The 24,774-nt window shown below is 36.7% G+C and overlaps 2 protein-coding genes across 4 annotated transcripts; both read left to right on the top strand.

Annotated features, from left to right (window-relative positions):
• Nucleotides 1-407: 407 nt before the first annotated feature.
• Nucleotides 408-11,176, top strand: slc38a2 (solute carrier family 38 member 2). Of its 2 annotated transcripts, none has more exons than XM_042721583.1 (16): nucleotides 408-722; nucleotides 2,366-2,488; nucleotides 2,580-2,664; nucleotides 2,746-2,861; nucleotides 3,800-3,873; nucleotides 3,951-4,043; nucleotides 4,919-4,994; nucleotides 5,391-5,473; nucleotides 6,190-6,248; nucleotides 6,381-6,518; nucleotides 6,602-6,681; nucleotides 6,797-6,897; nucleotides 7,729-7,853; nucleotides 7,942-8,086; nucleotides 8,721-8,818; nucleotides 8,901-11,176. In XM_042721583.1, the coding sequence occupies exons 2-16, from the start codon at nucleotides 2,367-2,369 to the stop codon at nucleotides 9,012-9,014; spliced, it is 1,509 nt and encodes a 502-aa protein (XP_042577517.1). In that variant the 5' UTR covers nucleotides 408-722; nucleotide 2,366; the 3' UTR covers nucleotides 9,015-11,176. The 2 variants fall into 2 exon arrangements, with proteins under 2 accessions (XP_042577517.1, XP_042577516.1); XM_042721582.1 differs by lacking the exon at nucleotides 408-722 and adding an exon at nucleotides 1,208-1,573.
• A 2,292-nt stretch (nucleotides 11,177-13,468) lies between these two features.
• On the top strand, nucleotides 13,469-24,047 carry LOC109078913 (protein SCAF11-like). 2 transcript variants are annotated; one of them, XM_042721585.1, is made up of 15 exons: nucleotides 13,469-13,674; nucleotides 14,025-14,085; nucleotides 14,265-14,410; nucleotides 16,788-16,865; nucleotides 16,944-17,023; nucleotides 17,096-17,166; nucleotides 17,819-17,853; nucleotides 17,943-18,043; nucleotides 18,150-18,266; nucleotides 18,405-18,478; nucleotides 19,299-21,371; nucleotides 21,647-21,972; nucleotides 22,627-22,797; nucleotides 22,878-22,997; nucleotides 23,176-24,047. In XM_042721585.1, exons 2-15 carry the CDS (start codon nucleotides 14,064-14,066, stop codon nucleotides 23,284-23,286), a joined length of 3,525 nt encoding a protein of 1,174 aa, XP_042577519.1. In that variant the 5' UTR covers nucleotides 13,469-13,674; nucleotides 14,025-14,063; the 3' UTR covers nucleotides 23,287-24,047. The 2 variants fall into 2 exon arrangements, with proteins under 2 accessions (XP_042577519.1, XP_042577518.1); XM_042721584.1 differs by having other exon boundaries at nucleotides 13,470-13,674; nucleotides 22,624-22,797.
• Nucleotides 24,048-24,774: the final 727 nt, after the last annotated feature.

Below are 24,774 nucleotides of genomic sequence, written 5' to 3' on the forward strand. Positions count from 1 at the left end.
AGAACCTTTCAGTAAACAGAGAAGAACCTTTTGTGGCATGGAAAAGACATTCTTCATGGAACCACTGATGCACAAAAAGGTTCTTAAGATGATTAAAATGTTCTTTTAAGAACTGATCGCTGAAATGTTCTTTATTTTTGAGAACTCGAAACTCTAGATGAGACATTAGAGATCACTGAGGCTGTAATGCAGATTACTCTCAAGAAAAAGTCTCTATCTGCTCATAGTGTCTAGGAGACACAGCTGTGATATTAAAGCTTTCATCTGTTAATTGTATTTCTTGTGAGCAGGGAGAAGGCGGTGAACGCTTTCATGAGGCTGGGAGAGTCTCGTCTGGGTCAGGACAGGTCTGTTTGTATAGAGTAGTCACGTCAGAGGCTCCACCCAAGTGTCGATGCAATATAAGCGATCTCACCAGCATCAGAACACGACTGTGATACCGGACGTGCCCAGAGGACATCTCCGCTCATCTTCAACATCACTATCATACGTTACAGTTTGTAGGGTTTATAAGTATTACAGTGTTTTTATTTAAGCTTAAAATACTTCAATAACTTAGGATATTTATTTATTGTCTACCACGGTACACTTCCGAAGGATCAATCGTTATCGGTGTTGTAATTTATCACTGGAACATTCTTCACGACTGGGAGGGTTTGGTCAGTTTTTTTCCATTCACAGCGGAGCTGAAGAAACGGATTTGTCTTGTATTTATTCTTGAGGTAAGATCTCGTCTCATAATGTTTCAGAACAGTTATGATTCCCTGGCCTGGTTGGTTTTAACCTGGTCGCACTGCTATTGGCGTTTATTTCATTGGTTTATTTGATATTTTCTTTTGTTCATTTGTGTTTCATCATCTTATTTCTACACATCCGTTAATCAAACACAGTCATACTTGCGTATCTCTAATGATATTAAATATTGATATTTTAGAAAACGGCTGTCAAAGGCTGGATATCTTACTATTAAATAAGGTGATTTAAAGGGTTTTATTGGCGTTGTTTGATTTTTATTTTTTTTTCCGGTGGTTGTTGATAAATGCGGGGGCGTATGCATTTTTCTTTCACCCTATAAATATATTATAATTATTATTTAATGTTATACAATTATTCACGTGGTTTGGGAGTTTAAACGGAAATTTAACACGCAAGTTTCCTTGTCACGGTCTAAAATGTTCATCAGGATCTGATTAAATATTTTAAACGAGTCAAAGAATAAATACCATTTTTGGTTACGGTCAGTCATTTTGTTCCGAATATATAAATACACAGTAGACTGAGACGTCGGTATTAATACTTGATGACGATGCGGCGGCTGCAGCGCGTGCTGCTCTGTTGTCGTTGCCGGTTTGTATTTTTCCACTCAGCTCTCTCGGTGGGTCACGTGACCTGACGCCCGCGGTTGCGGAGCTGATGAGGCGTTCGCTAAACTGCAGAGAATCGCGTTGATGCTACGATGCTTCAAAGATTTCAGGAGACACGCGATCGACTTTCAAATACCCATTATGGAGATTGCTTCACAATTTCTGCTTTATGAAACGACAAACAAATATTTCCATAGAGCACATTTGAGGTAAGTTAGGCTAAAATGCGTGCAAATCGATAGGCTAGCATGAGGAACTTAACGTTACTCACAGTAAATATTCGAATATTTACCTATGAACGCCAGTGTTTCCTCTTTTGTAAAGATTAAAAAAAAAACAAAAAACATAATAATATATAAAATTTTTACACCACAAAATAATAAACAAAACCCCTGCAAATAAAAATATGAGTCGTTTTTAAAACGCTCCAGACGTTGAGTAAGTTACACAAGGGCTCTGGACTATCTCACAGAAGTCTCCCTAAAAGGGTAAAACTTGATCTAGATGAGTCACTAGTTTGACTAAATCATCCTTTATATCTGGATATCTAGATCTAATGCACTTATGTGTTTACGGAATGCAATGTACCAGTGTTATAATGGCATCAAGAAAACATTTAGAATATTTAATTAATTTGAGGTAAAATGCTTTCAAATCTTTGTTTAGGCAATATTTAACTAATAAACTTAAAGTGCAAAGTGTTTCTCGAATATTAAAATATTAACATTCAATTCGAGGCGCGGCTGAGCGATGTGTGAACATGCGTTTTTTTTTTTTTTAACAATGAGGAGCAAATTTGACGCTCCTTCTATCGACTTGTCAAATAACCAGTTTGGTTATTTCTGGTTTTGAAACAAGAACCAACCAAATTATAATTAGATTACGATGAAAATGTGTTTTTAAATGTTTCAGTTTTAATACTATTTAGCTAACTGTAGGTCAAATGCTTGCAGCTCTTCGTTTAGGTGATGTTAAACTAATAAACATGTTGTACATTGCAGAATGAGCCAAGCCCCTGCAAATACAAAGATGAGTCGTTTTAACATCGCTCCAGACATGGACAGCAGCAGTTCCAACAGCAACGAGTACACGAGCTATCAAGACTCTAAAGTCCCTCTCAACGGGTAAAAACTGCTTCACTTGACCTACACGAGTCACTATCAGTTAATAAATCTTCTCTTGTGTTGATCTAATGCACTGATGATGTGGTTACAGATTGCAATATTCCGACATGGACGCAGAAAGCCAGAACTTCCTCACTGATCATCAACTGGGAAAGAAGAAATTTGAAGCCGAATATGTAAGTGGTTGATCTGGTCTGAAAGGTTTCATCAGATACTGCAGTTTTACACTCATTAATCTCACTGTTCCTGTTTTTCAGAGCCCTGGTTCAGCGTCGTTTGGGATGTCCGTGTTTAACTTGGGCAATGCCATCATGGGAAGTGGAATCCTTGGACTTGCCTATGCCATGGCCAACACGGGCATCGCCATGTTTGTGTGAGTATCGAGTTGCTTCTTTATATCTGTACGGCCAAAAACATCAGTTTTGAAAATTTACATGCACATTTGCATGAGCTGATACCATCCAACTTTTCCAGTTTCAAAAGAGTTAGCCGTGAGTCTATGGCTTTTGTAATCTGTGAACAGAATGTACGACTTCTAATTACCTGATTAGACTAATAAGTACTGTTAATGCGTACAGCAGTTTGCCCCAGATTCCGTTCCGTGTAAATCTGGTGCAGCTGATTCGGCTCTGGTGAAGGTAGTAAATGCAAGTCGTGCTGCTCCTTAGTGTTTACAAACAAAGCCGTACGTGTTAATCTGGCGATACGGGAGTTTCTGCCGGTTACGTAAAGGTTTTGCAGGTGGAGCAGTGCTAAGCTGATGCCAGATCTCCAGGAATCCATCAAAGAATGACTTGAATGATTTCTTATGCAACTGAAATGGGATTTCCAGAGTGCGCAGTAAAATCCTAATGACTTTAAAACACAGAATTTGAATCAGTGCATTAAGGAAAACCTTAAATAGCAAAGATGTGACCGTCAGCTCCAGGCATGTGAAGTGGAAATCTACTGAAGGTCAGGCAGGTTATAACGGGATCAAGCAGGCTCCAGACTGAAATGAATGAGTGTGTGAGAATATAATCAGGTCTAAGTCACCTAGTCACCTCCCTCCATTATGAACACGTGTGTTTGTGTGCGTGTTCGTAATGTGACTCATTACAGTCTAACACTGAAAGTCAATACGAGCTTTCTGTTTTTCTTAATGCATATTCCTGGACTTTCTGTGCACAGTTTGTCTGTTGTAATCTCTAATGAAAACATTTTTTTTTAGATGAAAATGCTTTTTTAAATGGTTGAAGAGAGCATTGCAAGCCAGGCGAGAGTTTGAGTGCGATTTTAATAATTCAGACTGTGTATTATTCGTTTCTGCAGGATCCTGCTGGTCGCCGTAGCCATTTTCTCTCTCTACTCAGTCCATTTGCTGCTCAAAACGGCCAACGAAGGAGGTTAGCTTCTCTCTGTGCTACTACGTTTCTATTTTTAACTGTGATAAGTATGTTTTAATGCTCTCCCCTCCGTCCAGGTTCTCTGGTGTACGAACAGCTGGGGTACAAGGCCTTCGGGATTCCCGGCAAACTGGCAGCGTCCTGCTGTATCACCATGCAAAACTTTGGAGGTACGACTAGCTTACAGGGAACGTTTTTTTATAAATGTGAGGAGAAATGTTCTTTAGGGTTAGGGTTAATGTTCTAAATATTATTAGAACATTAAACATAAATGTTCAAATAATGAAATATTTTGGGTGACAAAAATGAGTAGAATGTTGCAAGAAACGTTTTTGTAAACTTTAAATATTGTTGTAAACATTACAAGAAAACTCAGGATTTTCACATTTTAGAATATTAAAAATAAACATTGAAATAATGTTATATTTGGGGTAAAAATGAAGTTAGTAAAATGCTGCAAGAAGTGTACTTGTAACCTTTAAATATCATTATGATTGCATCCAGAAAACGCTTTAGAATATTAAAAATAAGCAATCAAGTAATGTTACATGTTGGGTGAAAGTAAAGTTAGTAGAATGTATAATGTAGAAACCTTTAGATAACATTATAATTGCATCAGGAAAACTGGACATTATAATATTCTTAGAATATTAAAAAGAAACATTCAAATGTTTTTTTTTTTGTGCAAAAAAAAAAAGAATGTTAATAGAATGATGCAAGAAACGTTTTTGTAACCTTTAAATAACATTATAATTACGACGAGAAAACTGGATGTTCTAACGTTTTAGAACTTTAAAAATAAACATTTAAATAACATTTAAAATTGAGTTAATAGAGCATTGTACGAAACGCTTTGTCACCCTTAAATAGAGTTATAATCACGACAAGAAAACTGTACATTTCAACATTTTAGAAACATTTCAAAACAATGTTCCCACAACGTTTTTATAACCTAAACTTGTTACCTGGAAATGTGCAGATAACAAGTGATGTTTTGGTTTGGTTTAATGCGCTAAAGTGTTTTCAAACTCTCTTTCAATCCCAGCTATGGCAAGCTACCTCTACATCGTGAAGTACGAGCTGCCCATCGTCATTAAGGCCTTCTTGGACTCTAACAACAAGTAAGATTTCATCGATCGCCGTCACGTTTGGCTCTTAGATGATGTCTGGAGCAGTGCGAGGACAGCACAGGCCGATGCTGTTGTTGTTGTACTGGAATGTTTTCCAGCTCTGTGTAGAACAGTGTGAGCGCTGCATTGTACAGCTGTCCGTTCGGGGGGGGGGGGTCTGAACGTCTGTTCAAAGACATCGATTGAGAGCTTTGTGACAGTGACCTAATGCAACAAACACTGACATCTAAGATTCAGGCCCCTACATGGAGCCCAAAGGCACCTGCACACAAAGCCACAAAACTGAAACAATCTAGAGTTTTGTGTTTGAGAAACAGGATGTTGCAGAACAGCTGCGTGTCATTTCCTCAGCATGCTAAAACTGATGTATGTGGTGTTATTTTCCAGCTCGTGGTACACTAACGGAGATTATCTGGTGCTGATTGTCACGGTGGCTATAATACTGCCGCTCTCGCTGCTTAAAAACCTGGGTAAGTGTTCCCAAATGAAGGGCAAAATAATAAAAGTATACCCCAAAATAAGTAATAAAATTTAGCCTATTCTCTGTACAAGCATAATATTCTGTAATATATGCTTCATATTCTTTATAAAAAAAATTAAGACTAATAAATAAAATGATTAAAATATAAAAAATAGAATGAAAAAAATATAAAAATAGAATACCGTTTTAGAAAAAAATATTTATGTAATATATGAGGCTCAAGCAACAGTTTTCAGCTAATAATAGATTATTAAATCATTAATAAAATTATGCATAAAAGAAGTATTATAATTAATAATTATTAAAATTATAAATCAATAAAATTATTATACAAATCAATGTAATAAAATTATAGAAAACAATGAAATGTGTAACGTGGCAGTTTTTATGCTAATAAAAAAATGAATTATTAATAAAATATTCAATGCAAAATTATTATTATTTATTACTATTATTACTATTAAAATTTTACATTTTAAATATATAAAATTAGAAAACAATGTAGGAGTTTTTGTGAAAATTATGAGTAAAGTAATAAATACTATCATTATTAATATTATTAGAAAATGTGTTGAATTGTCTGGGAAAATAATGAAATAATATATAAATAAATATAATGCAATTTTAGAAAAATTTTATGTAAAATATAAGTGGGTGCCTTATATTTTAAAGTGATTTATCCTCATGGTTTGTGTTTGGTTTCAGGTTATCTGGGATACACTAGTGGTTTCTCCTTGTTGTGCATGGTGTTCTTCGTGATTGTGGTGAGTTCTGAGATATTTGCCTTAAATTGCTCTTGTTTAACATAGAAATAAATACGCAAATGAAAGCTAGAGTATCATTCCAGCTGCTATTGTTAGTCTGATGAGACGATCCCTTCTTCTTTTGTTCTTCAGGTGATCTACAAGAAGTTCCAGATCCCCTGTCCGTTACCAGAGAACTTCATTAACATCACAGTCAACGTCTCTCAGCCGCAGGTCAACACTACTGATGAAGAGTGCTGCAAACCCAAGTACTTCATCTTCAACTCACAGGTACGAGGCGGATGTTAGCATTCAGGTATTTGCATTTGAGTGAAAGGAGTGTGTGGTGATCTGACTTTATTGTTTTATCTCAGACTGTGTATGCGGTGCCCATCCTGACCTTCGCGTTTGTGTGCCACCCGGCTATTCTGCCCATGTACGAGGAGCTCAAAGAGTGAGTGCGACTTTAATGCTTCAATATAAAATACTTAATCGCTAGAAGTTGCATTTTGTGAGTTCAACCTCGCTATACAAACTGACTAACTCTTTCTCTGACTCTCTATCTGCAGTCGTTCCAGAAGAAAGATGCAGAACGTTGCAAATGTCTCATTCCTGGGAATGTTTGTCATGTATCTGTTGGCTGCTCTTTTTGGATACCTGACCTTCAACGGTGAGCAAAACACAGACGCACGGCCACATTTTAAAGTCCAATGCCAGGTTGAAATATACAGTGAGGCAGTGTTTGTTTTAAACAAGGTGTGTCTGATAGAGCGCACCGGATTGAACCGGCAGAAAGCCAGCGTTGACTCTCTCCACGGGCTCCGCTCAGTTTCGCAAGTTTTGGGAAAGAGTCAGAGACATTCAGCTGTTTGCCGCAGCAGGAATAGAACACTGTGTTTGATGTTTTTATGTTTCCCTGATAGGCAGGAAACGTTATGCAATGCAGAGATTTCTCAGACTCAGTGAAGGGAAAATAAACATTTTTGTGGGATGGTTTGTTTGATGTGCAGGACAAAGTTACAGCGAATTTATTGACAATAAAATGTGTTTTTCACCACTCAGAGGAGGGCAGCTAAAACTAAACCTTAAAAAGCATTTGTTATTTAAAAAAAAAAACATTGAATGAAAAAATAAATAATATAAGAAAAAAAAAAAAAAAAACGTTTTTTATTAAAATGTAGGCAGGGCTACATTTAAAATTTTCATTTGGTTAATTAATTTTTTATTATATTGTTTTAGTTATTGAAGTACCAAAATAACTAAAACTACTACTCTGAAAAACAAAAAATGACAATAACCAAACAAAATTACTAAGTCTTTAAAATGAAAATGAAAAAAAAAAAAAATTAAAAATAAAAACTAATTCAAATATATATAAAACGCTTTGTAAACATTATTAAGACCAGATAACTTGGATGAATGTTTTATTATTATCTCAATGGTCTGAAGTATCACTTCAGTTCTATACTAAGTCTAAACTAAAGACTTTTTTATTCCACAGAGGCCGTTGAACCCGAGCTCCTGCACACTTACTCAAAGGTCTACAGCTTTGATGTGGTGCTTCTGATCGTGCGTTTTGCCGTCCTGATCGCCGTGACGCTGACGGTGCCCGTGGTTCTCTTCCCAGTGAGTATTCCAGCACATTTACAGGCCTGGAGACATACGTGCACATTGCTTGTAGGAGTGTTGACCGAACGCTTTTTTAACGTTTCAGATCCGCAACTCCGTCAACCAGCTGCTCTGCGCCTCTAAAGACTTCAGCTGGCCGCGTCACATCTGCATCACCGTCGCTCTGCTCGTCTGCGTCAACATCCTCGTCATCTTCGTTCCCACCATCAGAGACATTTTTGGATTCATCGGTAGGTGTGACACAGGAAGTGATGTCATCACGTGTGTGTGTGTGGCATAATTATTGTAATATCATATCAGTTTTATATTGTCATTTCATAGTTTATTTTGTAGTAATTTTATATTTCAGTATTCTACATTTTATTTTAAAACATTAATCATTAATAATTAGCGTCATTAATATACTATTATAGTTTTTATTAATATTTTTATATCTTCTGATTTTATTTTCATTTCATTTAAAGTTTTAGTAATTTTGTCATTTCTGCCAAAATTCATCTTTTTTAAAAATACGTCCATGTACATTTTAGTAAACAAATGCTACCTTAATTACCTAAATTTTAAACAAAAAAAAAAATGAAATAATTTTTTTTTTTTGGATTTAAGATTTTTAATAAGTTTTAAATATTTATTTGATTTAATTTATTAATGTCTTTATAGTTTTATTTATTTTTATTTCAGTTTTAGTTATTTTAATTATAATAAATTAGAAATGTTACCTAGTCAACAGGCTAAAATAAAATAAGCTTATATATTTTTTTATATTTAATTTTTTTAATAATATTTTAAAAAATATTTCAGTTCATTTTTTTTATTTTAATTCAAATAGTATTTTTCTTAAATGTTTTTTTCATCTCTCTGCAGGTGCATCCGCTGCTGCTATGCTGATCTTCATCCTTCCCTCGGCCTTCTACATCAAACTGGTGAAGAAGGAGTCCATGAAGTCTGTCCAGAAGATCGGGGTAAGACATGATCTGACCGAACACATGTGTTCTTGACCTGCGATCGACTCAGTACGTCTCATCACACTCTCCTTCTTCTCAGGCCACTTTGTTCCTCATCATGGGATTCATGGTGATGATCAGCAGCATGGCATTGATCATCGCGGACTGGATCCACAATGCAGGATCTTCAGACGAGCATGCTGATGGCCACTAGTGGGCGTGTCCTAACCCTGATTGACAGGCAGATGGGCGGAGCCAAGCTGCTTACACTGCAACTGAGAACTAGAAGAAGCTGCTCTAGTTTCAGCGCAGAGCAAAGACAAACATCCCATTCTGAGAGAATGTCCTGAACTTTGTACAGTATGCTGTTAGGCCACACAGATGGTACTCCACTCGTATTGTTGTGCTTCTTTTTTTGGTCCATTTGTTTTCTTTTGTGTTGTTCTTCCAGTACAGCTGAGTTTTCAGTGGTACGTCGCACAGGAACACGTGCATCATTCTCCGTATTCAGGTTAGGCGTTTCGTACTCGCAACCAAAACGATTTCACGATCAACACTGAGCGGAGCGTCGCCTGCAGAAGTGTGTTCGATCCTTTTGTACTGTTGCCAAAAATATCGGTGTTTGTATATAGAAAAGCACTTACTCTTTTTCAACAAATGTGAAAAAACTGTAAATTCGCACATTTTGGCTATGCTTTAAACGCATTCGTTACGATGCCATTTTTACTGAACTACTTGAGTCACCTTTGCCTGTCATGTAGCTCTACTAATGAACAAATGTTGATTTGTAGTTGTTGATTTCAGACAGGTGGAACGGCTGAATGAATTTACTGTAACTTATTTAAACCCGGACGACAGCGATGGGTGCTTTACAGTCAACATGAGACAGCTAATAGGGAATGTTTGCAGAACGTTCTGGCAATGTTTTCTCAAAATAACAGAATGTGCATTCTTGTAACGTTAAAAGAACCTTCCAGTAACGTTAATAGAATGTTTGTTTGAGGTCTCTCAAAATATTAACGTAAAAGCATTATTTATACATCGTTCATTAACACTTTAGTTGGACATTTATCCAGCATTTTTTAAACACTAAAATGCAACATTCTTTAAGAATTTTAAACAAACGTTCTTCTAGTAACATTAATAGAACGTTCGTTCAAAGTTGGATGTTATGGTAACATTTTTTAAATGTCGCTACTTGTTTTAGAATGTTCAGAGAACACTCAAAAGTAACTTTCCCATAATGTTTACAAAACTATAAATTGAACGTTCCCTTAACGTTCGCATAACCAACAGAAAAACGTTTATAAAAATTGAAATTTTGAACTTTATCAAACTACTCTTTTTATACACGTTCTTGGTCTAATTATGAACAATTAAAACCATTGCAAAATATCTTAAACAACTATTCAACTGACTTCACATCAAGACGATGCTTACCAATAGTCAAATAACTATTTAATCATTGTTTTAGACTATCGTAGGTTATTCAGCCTTTTCTAAAACATTCATAAAACTGCAATAATAGCTAATAATGATATAAAAAAAGAGTCCTGTTTCACTCTGGAATACATCACATTAATGAAGTAAATGATTCGCTGATTGTTGTTTCATGTCGACTTTAAAGCTTCACAGTATGATTGTCATTTGTTTTGCTTTTTAAACGACAAAATCGAACGGCAGATCGTTATTGCCGAGGGGAAATGAGACTGTTAGTGTTCAACTTGACTTACCATTCAGCGTTTGCCATCGGCAGCTTGAAGTTATTCCCTTAACGAGAGACAGACAGAGGAGTGTGTGTCGTCCACTTATCAGCCGTTATGAGTGTTGTGAATGGAGAGGTCACATGATCACCGTGTCTCTCTCTCTCACACACACACACACACACCTCACTGTGCTTCCAACAGCTAAACCTCATGTGTCATCCAACCTGTTTCTCTCCAGAAGTTATTTATGGAAAAGCATCAGTGTAATTTAATCAGTTTTACTGTATTTATGTATATATATATTGTATATATGTGTATATACCACAAAATGAAGTGTATATATGCTGTCATTTACTCTTGTTTTTTCTCAATTTTGCTCAACATGTTTAAAATATGAAAATAGCTTTAGATGTCCCTCTGTGTGTCGGGGCCCCTGATCGGCCCCTGTACATCTGGCTGCGAATGTCAAACTGAGCTCAAGGTTCCTATCATCTTGTGATCGGCCCCGACACACACACACACACCTTTTACATTACTACTAAAATGCTGTACTCAAACTCGATAGGGGAATATGTACAAGAGACCATTCCTGCGAATGATACGCTCTTGTTTCAATGAAACACTATGTATATCGTGCAGTTAATGTCTATTAAAGGTTTATGATGACCCATCCACGTGTCATTGACTTTATTTGATAGAAAACTATTCTTTCATATTGTTTAGACATGAGACTGGTCAAGCACACATATTTTTATTTTAGTTTTTTCTTTGCTTCATACAAGGTCAAATCTTTCAGGATGAATCACATTGTTTTAGTTAAGGATTTTATCAGTGGTAACACATAATAAGAGCTAAAAGAAGCCTGAAAATGAAATAAAATTATGAAATTCAGATATACATTTTAATTTATTATTATTAGAAAATGTATTAATATATATTTTTATTAATTACTTTTATTACATTTAAAAGGCATACATCAGTATTAATCAGGCACGTGCAGAAGGGGGGAGGGGGGGCTCAATTGTAATTATAATTACCATGACAATGTGTACAAAACAGTAATTAATCTCAAAAGTCGGAAAATTCCTGTTTATTTTTACATGTCTGTGCTTGTGAGGCGTTGCTATGGTTGCGTGCGTTTTGCTTGACTGAAACGTCATGAAATTATCATAATTAATGAAGCCCAAGTGCCACCTACAGGTTATGTAAAGGGGTGGAAGGACTTTATTATATTACCATTTTTGATAATTATGCAGCATTATGAAAGTATCTCATGCACATCAATCCTGCATTTATTTGATCAAAAATACAGAAAAAAACTGTAATATTGTGAAATATTATTGCAATTTAAAATGATGTTTTTCTATTTTAATATAGTTTCTAATTATATTTTTTGTAATTATAATTTCTGTGATGCAAAGCTGATTTTTCAGCATCATAACTTCAGTCTTCTGTGTCACGTGATCCTTAAGAAATCATTCTAATATGCTGATTTATTATCAATATTGGAAACATTTGTGCTGCTTATTTATTTATTTATTTATTTATTTGTAACCTGTGATACTTTTGGGGGGTTCATTGATAAATGAAAAGCTAAAAGAACAGCATTTATTCAAAACAGAATCAATATCAGTCTTTACTGTTTCTATCAATTTAACAAATCCTTGCTTAATAAATACTAATTTCTTTAAAAAATATATTATTAATAATTAATACGGTAGTATATTGTTACCAAAGTAATATTTTAAATAAATTCTGTTCTTTTTAAAACTTGTTATTCATCAAACTTTTTAATCATGAAAAAGTATCGCAGGTTTCCAACATTGATAATAAATCATCATTGCATAAAATGTATTTTAAAGTAAATTTTGATCAAATAAATGCAGGCTTGATCACCATAAGTGACTTTTTGCAAAAATATAAAATAGTAGCCTAATGTATCCAAACTTTTGCCCTCTATATATATATAGCCTATATGTATATAATATATATTATATATATATATATATATATATATATATATATATATATATATATATATATAATGGAAATCATATTAATTTTTATCACTACTTCATCTCTAACTCTTGTTAGCTTAATTTTATGTTATATTAATATATTATTTTAACATTTCATATTAAACATAATTGTTTAATATTTCATATAAAACATAATTGTTGTAATATCATTATATTGTAATTTCATATTTTATTTTGTAGTAATTTTATATTTCAGTATTCTACATTTTATTTTAAAACATTAATCATTAATAATTAGCATCTATTAATATACTATTATATTTTTTTATTAATATTTTGAATTTGTTTTTATTTTTATATCTTCTGATTTTATTTTCATTTTAGTAAAGTTTTAGTAATTTTGTTGTTTTTGTCATCTCTGCCAAAATTAATCTTTTTAAAAATACGTCCATGTACATTTTAGTAAACAAATGCTACCTTAATTTTACCTTGTCAACAAAGTGAAATAAAATATTTTTTTTTAGATTTAAGATTTTTAATAAGTTTTAAATATTTATTTGATTTCATTTATTAATGTCTTTATAGTTTTATTTATTATTATTTCACTTTTAGTTATTTTAGTAATAATAAATTAAGTAGTGATAAAAAAATATTTTTTATCACTACTTCATCTCTAACTCTAGTTAGCTTCATTTTATGTTATATTAATATATTATTTTAACATTTCATATTATTAAATAACTATTTAGCGATAATGTGAATTTAACAAAGTGATTCTTTATCCATTGTGTTTTTATGTATCGTGTTTTCATTCATCGGTGTTTTTATTTTATTTATGTATTTATTTGCATGTTGTATAATTTTAAATGTAGCCTACTGAGCAAACGGAGCTCCCTCTGGTGGACTATTTTAAATTTTTCATCCACATGAAAAAGCATCTTCTGTGAACCTTGAACCCAACTAACGTGATGACGCGGTGGGACTCCCATAATGCCCCGTTGCAGCGCCACCCGGCGATGAAGAGCCGGAACTGCAGCTACTGACCCACATGTGGCCGGACGCCTAAATTTATCGCAAGTTCGAGAGCAAATGCTCATGAAAGTGCACGAAAAGTGTGTGTGTTTTTGCGCTGAGGTGTGTCCAGCGTGCTAGTATATGATCTGAAGCCCGTGGAGGGACGCGCGCGGAGGTGAGTGTGTGCTAATCACAACAGATGCTAACACAGCTAGCCGCGTCACACTAATAAACAAGAGTCTGAACTTATAAACACGGAATGTGAACAGCTCGATATGTGTCTATGCGTGTTACCCACACTAATTATTCATATAGGATTAACTTAAATGAGTATAAAGCGATGTAAAGGCCTCTATTATCGCTCAAGGCTGCTAATGAGCAACTCAAACTTTAGCTGTGCTGAGAGAGTAAATAAACAGAGCAAATAAAGACACAGTGACTGAGTTGCGCGGACATTATGATGATCTTATTGTGTCTGAGTTATGCTTTATTACACATGCTAATTCTTTAAATGTGCTGGTACAGTAAATCAGGGCTCAGAGCTGCCGTGACCCGGAGCCAAGGATGCAAGAGGGGCCAGGAAAGGGTGAGTGGGGTTTATTCATATCTGGAAATAATGCTTTTGTAACTTTATATACGCTTAAGTGACCTAGGCATGTAAGACTGAGTTGCTGATTTTGATTGGGAGATGCATGTTATATTTTAATGCATCATTCTGTAAAAGGTTTTTTAATAAAACTTTGTTTTTTGTTTATTTTTTTCCAGGCGGGGAGAACTCTGATGAGAGTTTGGAGGATGAGGAGGCTCAGCGGTGCCCGATTTGTCTGAACCGGCCCAGACGGACGGATAGAGCCGTACCCGACTGCTGCAGACACGTCTACTGCTCGGCCTGCATTCTCCGCTGGGCTCAGGTCAGCTGTCACTTCTGATTTAAAACCCTTATTCATACACACATGTGGAGTTGAGCAGCAAATCAGCGTATTAGAATGATTTCTGAAAGACCATGTGACGCTAAAGACATTTTACAATTAATATACAATATTTTTACAATATATAAATACAGTATTTTTAAACAAGTACACACAGCCTTGGTTAGCAGAAGAGACTTATTTAAAAAAAAAAAAAAATCCAATCAAACTATAACATTATGTGTATATATATATATATAGTTTTTGTTGTTGCTTTTTTTATTCTGAAGCAGTATTAATATGAGTGTTCTATCAGTTCTAACTTTAATTTGCATATTTGTGATACTTGCTCCCTTAAATTGATTTCTAGGACACTTATTACCTTTATAAAGAGCTATTTTTTCCCTCAAAGGCAGGGTAGGTGACTTGGTTAAAAAAAAATGTATATCGGCTGTGGAAGGTGTAGGACCATTAAATGTTTGACTGAACAGATTATAAGATATGAGCAGTGTTGGGGGTAATGCATTACAAGTAACGCGAGTTACGTAATCAGATTACTTTTTTCAAGTAACTAGTAAAGTAACGCATTACTTTTTAATTTACAAGAAAATATCTGAGTTACTTTTTCAAAAAAAGTAACGCCAGTTACTTTGTATTACCATTTTTTGACTGACAAGCCTCCTGTTCCCATACTGGGAGAAATCGGAAGTATGGAGGCGTTGTGTGCGCTGTGTGAACATGATGTTACTGTAGTTCTAGACTAAATGTGAATGTGCATTAATTCATCCCACTCACAAAAAAACAAAAAACAAAACAGATTTAGTATTCATCAAAATTAATCAAAACAGTGAAATGCAAACTCAGAATATGACGCAAACCTGCACTAACTAAATATATTAAATAACACAAATGTATCTATTCCCATTTTATTAACAGTGTCTTTGCTGCTGACCTTTAATGATCCAGTTCAAATCAAATCAAAAAAAATTTTTTATTGCTGAAGAGTGTTGAACCTTCTTCTCCTGTGTTCTACTGTACAGACGTGAATTTACTTTTCCTTCAGCCTGAGGTTTATTCATTACACTTTTTGGTGTGAAAGGGCTTTTACATTTGCTATAAATAGAACTTCTTATATTAAAAAACAAGCCCAGCTCATATTTAAAAAGTAACGTGAAAGTAACGCAAAAGTAATGTAACACATTACTTTCCATAAAGAGTAACTAAGTAACGTATTTAGTTACTTTTTTAGGGAGTAACGCAATATTGTAAGGCATTACTTTTAAAAGTAACTTTCCCCAACACTGGATATGAGTTATCTTTCATGTCAAATTCTTAAATTTTATCCATAAATTCAGTTAGAATAATAAGACATTATTATGTAATCAGTATCAACAAAATGTGAAACCAAACCACCAGTAGGTGGCAGCGAGTCACTCACTGAAGGAGTAAGTGTCACTGAATCATTGAGTCACCCGATTTGTTCAAAAACGCTGAATGATTCAGTAATGAAACACTGTTGTGTATTGCTTGGAGTCGGCAAAAGTTCTGCTGTGGCTTTGTTTGAAACTATTTTCACAGACACAAAAACAGTGAATATTGTGACTAGAATGTAAGTCACTTAATGTACTGACTAACTGTCAGTCAGTCGACGTTTACACTGAATGTAGCAAAATGAAGTAAAATCAAATTCTTTCTCTTGTCCCGTTAAAAAAATCCACTTGTTGTCCTGGACAAGCATTAATGTCGAGCCCTGATTTATTTTTAAACCAGAATATCTGTGAAAACTTGTTTACAAAACCTGCAAATCCCAAAATCAACAATCCCAACATACAGCATATAGAAAATGAATATATTATCACATTTAAAGAAAAATCTATTATAATTATTATTAATCCGGTTTTACAGCAGAAAGGGACTGTCCGGCTTTTAATGTATGTAGAAAACTCTTTTATGAACTCACTTAAAGAGTTATTTAGTATAATTTTGCCAGAAAAAGTTTTAGAATTTTGATCATATGTTAATGTAAATAAATCTTGTGTAATATAACTTGTTTATTTTTATTGTATTACTTATACTTGTATTTTTTTTAAATTGTTTTTGCCATGAAAATATCCTAAGATGCTGACATGGCATTAAATAAAAATATACTACTACTACTATGGCAGAAAGTGTGTAGCATTAACGCAGTGGTTCTCAGTCTTTTAAATGCCCCAAATCCCAAAAATACCTATCCTCCATTCTAAAATTAAATGAGTTTTTCTCTGTATATTTTCATGGGGACCCTAGTGCTGTGTGTTCCTGTGCTGTCAGATATAACAGTCTGTATAATCTGCACACTGCTCAGGTTGTAATGTGTAATGTTGTGTGTGATGGGCTACAGATGGTTCAGTCCTGCCCGGTGGACCGCAGACCCTTCAGTGTGATCTACCTGCAGGGCTCCTCGCAGCAGTGCATCAAGGTCAGATGTCCTCCTGATGTCCTGTATGTCATGCTAAGAGGCACTTATTCCTGATGAAACTTCTCCTCTGTGTTTCAGCTTCCTGTGAAGGCACCCAGACCGTCAGAGCCGCACAAGTGCTGCAGTCAGGATGGCCAACGAATGTGTTGCGTCTCAGTGTAAGTGCAGTGTGATTGTGTTTGCATATGCTGTTTATCTGATTATTAAATAGGTGATTGTGTCATTAACAGGGGAGAGACAGGAAACACGGAGAGATCGCAAGAGAAAAGAGCTACTGCCAAACAGAAATGCCACAGAAAATGTATGTGCTTCAATATTAATTCTTGTCTTGTTCATGAGGTGTTTGTGTGATGGTAAAAGTGTGATATTTCAGTATAAAAAAAGAATAACAGAATAAAAATGGATAAAATCTATATAGACATTATAGAAAAACTAATTAAAAAAAAAAAAAAAATATACAAAAACTATATCTAAAAATAACTCATTTAAAAATCTAAATGAAAAATATTATATTCAAAATATTAATAAATTCAAAATATAAATAAAAACTAATATTATCTAAATGTGATAGTAAAATGTAAAGCAACATGAACATTAATATACAATTCAACTTTAAATATTAAAAAATGTGTTTATTGATGTTTTAAATATTTTTTCTATATTAATTTTTATTTTAAATATAAAAATTAAATTAAAATAAACTAAATTTAAATCTGGTACTGCACAATATATTTCCCCATATAGTTCATCTTAACTGTAATACTGTAAATGTTTTCATGTTTTATTTATATATATTTTTTTATTTTTTAGTAAGAGACCTGTTGAATAAACTAAAGATTTTTATTTATTAACTGATTGACGTGATGAGCCCTGTATAACAGAACAGAAAAAAATAAATGTTTAATGACTTTCCAAACTTGTCAAAATAAATGTCTTTCTTTTTCCCCCATCAGATGATTTGGATGCATCTGTGTATAAAAACAGAAAGGTTAGTCTTAAACTAATTGTGTTTTCATTTAGTTTTATTTATCACATATGAACAAAACAGGAAGTGTTAAGCATTGCTTATGTGTGCAGGTGAATGGAGACTCATGCCACTCTCTTCTGCTCACTAAGCATTTTCACTCATCACAGCCCAGCCAGCAGGGAGCGACGGTTGGCACACTACCACAGATCATGTAAGCACACACTGACCTAATGGCAGAAAACCATGTGACTTTTGTTTCTTTTTCTGAACAGTGTCTCTTGGATGCTTGTTAAAGTGGTTTCTGTTTTGCACTGTAGGACAGGATCTGTTGAGGTTTCTGAGGAGGGACCAGACGGCGTCCAGTGGAGGAGATTAGAGAGAAAACGCAGGTGGCTTCCTGCCTCTGTACCTGTCCTCTCTACAGGTGTGCCCAGGTGAGAAGCATGTTTCAGTGAGCTATTGTTTTGAAAATGTGAATTTGAAATGTAGTATATGTACAATTTGGCTGCTATTTCCTTTTGTGTGCATGCCCCCTGTTTTGGCTTAAGAACCTTTTACTTATGGACTTTAAGGGTATCACTCCGCTCGCACCTGCTTCTGTCAGCTGTCTCCGCCTCTCTGAATCTGCTGCTTTCTGAACACACAGGTATGTCTACTCGAAAACCAAGTTGTCTTTAATTTATATTAAAGAACATGCATAATACTCAAGTTGTTATTTGAAATTTGCTCTTAAGTTTTTATTTTTATTAAATTTATATTTTTTCCTATCTTATCTTTTCAAATGAGTTTTGTTTTCATTATTTTTTGTTTGGTTTATTAGTTTTTTCTTAGTTTTCTAGCTTCAGCTTATTTTTTGTTTTACTTTTAAGTTTTTTAGTTTAATTTGTTTTTATTATTATTATTATTTTTGGCTGCCAAAGTTAATGTGCTAACACATTAAAAATGTTTGATGTTATTAAATTGTATTTTATTTTAATAAAACATTCAAAATTATAATAATAAAGGTTGTATTATCTATTTTGTATCCATAAATAAATAAAGTGACCTAAAATTTCCTAGTGCTATTTTGTTAAAGTTATTAAAAAATGTTTTAATTTAGTGATGTCTGGGATAATTAGCTTTTTTTTTTTTTTTTTTTGTCTAACTTTTTTTTTTTTGTCTGACTGGTTTAAGTATTTTCTCCAACTTTTTAATGTCTTTTTATATTTGGCAATTTAGTTTTTTTTTTTTTTTTTAGATGCTTATCTAGTGTGTATATATATTCTGGTAAAGATTCTGGTAAATATCTTACCTTTTTTTTAAAGGTTTCATCTTTATAATAATGAAAGTTTTATGAAGTACGTATTTCAAATGAAAACTAAAATGCATTTGTGTCCATTTTAGTTTCACTTCTTCCCGGTTATGTTACTTTTTTAATTTTAATTTCTTTTAGTTTTTATTAACACTTTATTTCCTATGTTTATTAGTTCCTCATGGCATAGTTTGTGCCGTCACCTGCCCCAAAGGTGAGAAAAGAAAGGGAACCAGGGGTTCTGGGTCAAAGACCTCAGTGAAACCAGCAGAAGCTGCTGCTACCAGGCGCTCCTCTAGACACAGTCGCTCTGAGTCTGAGGATTCCTCAGCCGCACAGTCACAGCCAACAGATTCAGATACCACGTCTTCTACACCACAAACCATAAATGATACTCATGCTTCTACAAGCAGAGGGCAGCAGGGGAGCAATCCAAGGTCTGGAGCAAAGACAAGAGGACGTCCAAAGAAGATGAAGGTGGAGAGACCAGAGGATGAGAAGCAGAAAACTGAGGTTGAAAATCACGATGAAGATGGAGTCACCAAGGAAACCGAATCAGAGGAATCAAAACCAGACCAGACAGCAAGTTCTGATCAGATCGATGGTGATCAAGAGCCAGTCGATACGGAGGAGAAGATGGAGGTGGAGAATCAGATGAGTCCAGCTGAGGATGAATGTGCTTCCCCTGATGCCAGTAGCCAGGAAGAGGAAACGGCAAACGTAGAAGAAGTGGTAACGGAAAGTATGATTGAAGGTGAAGACAATCAGATATTTCCACAAGAAGACAGCAAGCAAGAAGTGGAGACAAGTGATGAAGACCAAGTAGAATTAGTGAATGTTCCACCAATACAGGAGCAAGATTGTCCGTCTCCTTCCTCTGTAGAACTAGAAGAGTCTCAGTCTGATTCCCAGGACGCTGAATCATCTCTGCAAGTGGAACCAACAGCTGAACCTCCTACAGATGCTTCAGACCAGATTGTAGATCTGAAACCAGAGCCTGACACTACAGAAGACTGTTTGGACAAGCAGGAATCCAGTAGTCCTCCACCTCTCAAAGAGGACCAGACTGCTGAACCGTCGGTTCCAGAAGAGAAAGTTGTGCCAGAAACAAAGGACACTAATGCAAGTTGTCCTCAGGATAACACTGACCTCATTCCTATGGAGTGCGATTCTCCTGCATCCGAGATTGAAGCCCACATTGCTGAAGCTGGGATGGATCCTACTGCGAACGCGCCTCAGATGGATGATCCAAAGCCCAAACTTGATTCTTCTAAGGAGGAAAAAGTCTCAGATAAGAGGGAGCGGGAGGGACGATCCCGCAGGTCTCGCTTTCACTCGCCTACGACCACCTGGTCTCCCAACAGGGAGTCTAGGAGCGAAGGGTCTCGCAGGTCAAGGTCTCGTTCACGGGATCGTAGCCACAAGACACGGTCCACGTCTCGAAACCGTGAGCAGCAAGAGGAGGTGCGGGATGGCCGACGGAATCGGAGCCGTAGTCGTAGTAGGGAGCGGAGTCGCAGGCGACGTAGTCGCTCCAGAAACAGAAACCGACCTGGACACCGGAGCCCATCCCAGGAACGCGCTGATCACGGCGGCCACTCTCCTCGCAAGAGAGAGTCTTGGGGTGGGGATGGATGGCAGAGCAGGGGCGATGGACGAGGTTTCCGCAATTCCAACTGGAGGAACAATGCAGAGAAACCTGGGCATTTCTCATCAAGAGAGCCCATTTCGTCAGACAATGGCAAATTCCATGAGGCATCGCCCGACCGAGGCAGGAGCGAGAACCCGGATTGGGTGCAAGAGAGGGAGAGGCTTTGGCCAGACACTGATTCCAGAGGACGTGAGCCACGAAGGGACGAAAATGCAGGTGATCTGCCTGCAGAGTCCTGGTCTCGAGGTGGCTGGAACGCTGGCCGTGGCAGAGGAGGTGCACACTGGTCATCTGGCCAGCAGAGCGAGCCAGCAGATAATTGGAGGCAACGTACTTCTTTCTCAGGGACAACAAACAATGCAGATTCTTACAATCGCTTCAACGACAATAGACCTGGAGGGAAGAGAAAAGAGTCCGAGGGCACTGAGACTCTGCTGGACCGTTCTGGGTGGTCTTCGGCGTCCAGCTGGGCCGTACGCCGAACTCTCCCTGCTGATGTGCAGAACTACTACTCGCGCAGAGACAGGGGAGGCGGGAACAACACCTGGAACAGACAAGAGGAGGATCAAGGTGCACCAGGAGTCCCAAAACAAGCAGGTGTGTCTTTATCCAAATAAAGACCATAAATCCACATTTTTATTTTTTCGTATATTCCATTTCATTCCATTTTACCCAATTCGATCAAAGGTATTTTATGGGTTGTTGACATTTTCCCCCTGTGTTTTATCTAGTCAAATAACAAATTTGTGTTTCTAGTGCATAGACAGTCAAGTTTATCAAAAGCCCATCTTGCCAGCTGTGCATTCCCACTTTAGCATGTTCAGGTCACTTTAACATCTCCACTACATTCATGTCTGTTTTCCATATTCCAGATCCCCCCCAGAATGAGCCAAATGCACCCCTGCCAACTGAGGCGGTGCCAGCCCTGCCCCCTCCCCTGATGCCCCACCAGATGAGTGTGATGGGGGTCCTTCGTTACCCCATGGGGCCTCTGCTGCCAAGACCTCCAGCCGTAGGTCTGCAACCTCCTCCCCAGTTTAGTTTGCCCCCTCCAGTGCCAGTTCAGCTGCACCCCACTGGCCCGCTCCTTCAGGTCCCATCCATAGCTGTGCAGGCACTGCCTCCACCTCCACCACCTCCTCCACCTGTGCAACAGGGCGGCTTCACAGCAGTACCGTCTGAAAGCTACCCGCCTCAGGTAAGCACAATAATTGTGTTATCATTTTCCTGTCATTAATTACTCGTTCCAAACCTGTTAGACATTTGTTCATCAACGGAACACAAATTAAGATATTTTTGATGAGGTCTGAGAGCTTTCTGATCCTCCATAGACAGCAAGGGTACTACCATTGTCAAAGCACAGAAACGTAGTAAGGGCATCCTCAAAACAGTCCATGTGACACCAGTGGTACAAGCTACAAGAATACTTTTTGTGTGCAAAGAAAACAAAAATAACGATTTTATTCAACAATATTTTTCTCTCCCGGGACAGTCCATTATTGACCATTATTGACATATGCATGTGATGCTGCTGATGCAGATTCCCGTAGCTTTTCGTAAAATTACGGTGGAACCACTGATGTCACATGGACTATTTTATCGATGTCCTTACTACGTTTCTGTGCTTTGAAAATGGTTGTACTTTGCTGTCTATGGGGGGGGTCAGAAGGCTCTCGGATTTCATCAAAAAAATCTTAATTTGTGTTCCAAAGTTAAACGAAGGTCTTATGGGTTTGGAAAGACACGAGGGTGAGTAATTAATGACAAAATTTTAATTTTTGGGTGAACTAACCCTTTAAATGAATTCATGTGTGTACTATTTTGGTTGTAACATTTGCATACTTTACAGCAGGTGATGCCCAGTTTTCCTGTACCAGGCAAAGGTTCGTTTAAACCCATGCCAACCAAAGTTGTTGTGCCGCCGCCTCCTGTTGGGATGCCCCGTGCGGCCCACCCATCCTCTATCACCACCCAACCCGCCTCTCACAGCAAGGCCCATGCTGACAGCTCGAAGAAAGAGAAGGCAAGTGTTGCACATTTAAACAAACTAATCCACACTATTGTTGATATTAGTTCCTAAAATGCATTTTCCTTTTCAAACAGAAATTGCAGATTCAAGAGCGGGCCATCAATGAGGTGAAAGCTGCGATTAAGCCATATTATCAGAAGAATGAAATCAACAAGGAGGAATATAAAGAGATTGTACGGAAAGCTGTGGAAAAAGTACGTTCATTTTTTTACATTATGTTCTTAAATTTATTACATTTTAGTTTTACACCATATTAAACGATTGTCTCTGATGTTCAAATCACAGTTTCAGCATAATGTTTTGCTCAAATTTTTAATTTTGTGCAAACAGCTTTCCAAATGCACACAGTAATTGTTTTTCTCCTGCTCTCAGGTGTGTCACAGCAAGAGTGGCGAGGTGAATGCCGACAAGGTGGCCAACCTGGTGAAAGCGTATGTTGACAAATACAAATGCATCCGCAAGAGCAAATCCGAGAAGAGCTGAGGGTCGCTGATCTGCTGACTGCACAAGTGCAATTCCTCCACCGCGGGCTGCTGCCGGTGTCACTGACTGGAGCCGTTCTTAACGCATTTACATACGAGAATGAAGATTTTTCTAGAGATGACATATTTTGTTTAATTTGGATTTGATATAGTGCAAATGCCCTTTACTGGATTGTGTTTCATGGGTGGGTGTGTGTATGTGTGGGGGGGTGGGGGGGCCAAAGATCTGTAATGGTGTCGCTCTAATTGCATTTTGCTTCTAAAGTAACAAAGATAATGAATAATTAAGGAAGATGATTCAAGTGGTACGACTGGACCTGTCCTGTCTCTCTCTCTGTGTCTCTCTCAGTAGCCAAACATAAAGACTTTTCCCTTTAGAAGCATCGAAACAATCTGGAGTACATGTGCATTAGCTTTATTATTCCCTGCAGATGTCGAACGCGTGTTTGAGTGTGTGTGATTCAATCATAACCTTACGTGGAAAGAACACGGGTAGTTTGCTGGTGAGCTGAGGTGATTTTGTTGTCATATCCAGGTTAAAGTCCTGTAATTCTGTTTATGCAGTTCAATCACTGTCTGTTTACCCTCCCAGAAGCAATGAAATAAACCAGTGGGGCTGTTTCATTAAACAAGTTTACCAAATAAGCCAGGTTTATTTCAGTAAGTCTGACTTAATTTGAACTGACAATAAGTCAAACTAACTGAAATAATCCTGGTTTATTTGGTAAACTTGTTTTATTAAATAGGCCCCGGCTCTCTGAATCGCATCTTTTGTCTTTTTCCTGAGGTCAGATCAGTTTGTGTTCACCGAGTCAAATCAGACCTCTGATATCTCAAACACTCTCATTAACCTTAACGAGGACTCGTTAACTCAACTTGCCTAGCTTTTTGTTTGCCTGAGAATTGGCTCTGAAAATGGTCAAATGTTCAACTCGAGAGTAGCAAATCTTCTGCTGTGTATTGACTCATTTCAGTGTCTTGAGCTCTACATGGTGGCTGATGGTCAGTCTGGGTCTGAATCACTGTTTTTCGAAGTGATGCCCGAAAACCCTCTGAGATCCTTCAGTATCGGAGAACTGAATCAGTTGAATCATGACGCCTGTGAAAGTATCAACGCATCCATGCTTCGTGTTTCGAGTCCTATGGACAATCGCTAGACAGAAAGACGAGTTTGGCCATAACCTGACTTCGGTTTAATTTATATAGTGTGAAAACTCGTGCCAGCTGACGGGTGAAATATAACTTCCAGCACAATCAGAGGAAGGAGATCTGTGGCTCAGTGGTATGAGCTCTGCCTCATGGGTCTGAGGCCACTGGTTCAAATCCCAGCCGGGTCTCCAGGAACTGAAGGCTTGGTGTGGTGTGAATGACAGGTGCCACAGTTGTGAAGGCTGCAGTGGGTTATCCAGAACCCACCGCAGGAAAACTTTCAAAAAATTAATAACCCCTGATTTTTTTTTAAAAAGTCGACACATTGACAAAATGTATA

Source organism: Cyprinus carpio, chromosome B4, assembly GCF_018340385.1.
Source record: "Cyprinus carpio isolate SPL01 chromosome B4, ASM1834038v1, whole genome shotgun sequence".
NCBI classification, from domain to species: Eukaryota; Metazoa; Chordata; class Actinopteri; order Cypriniformes; family Cyprinidae; genus Cyprinus; species Cyprinus carpio.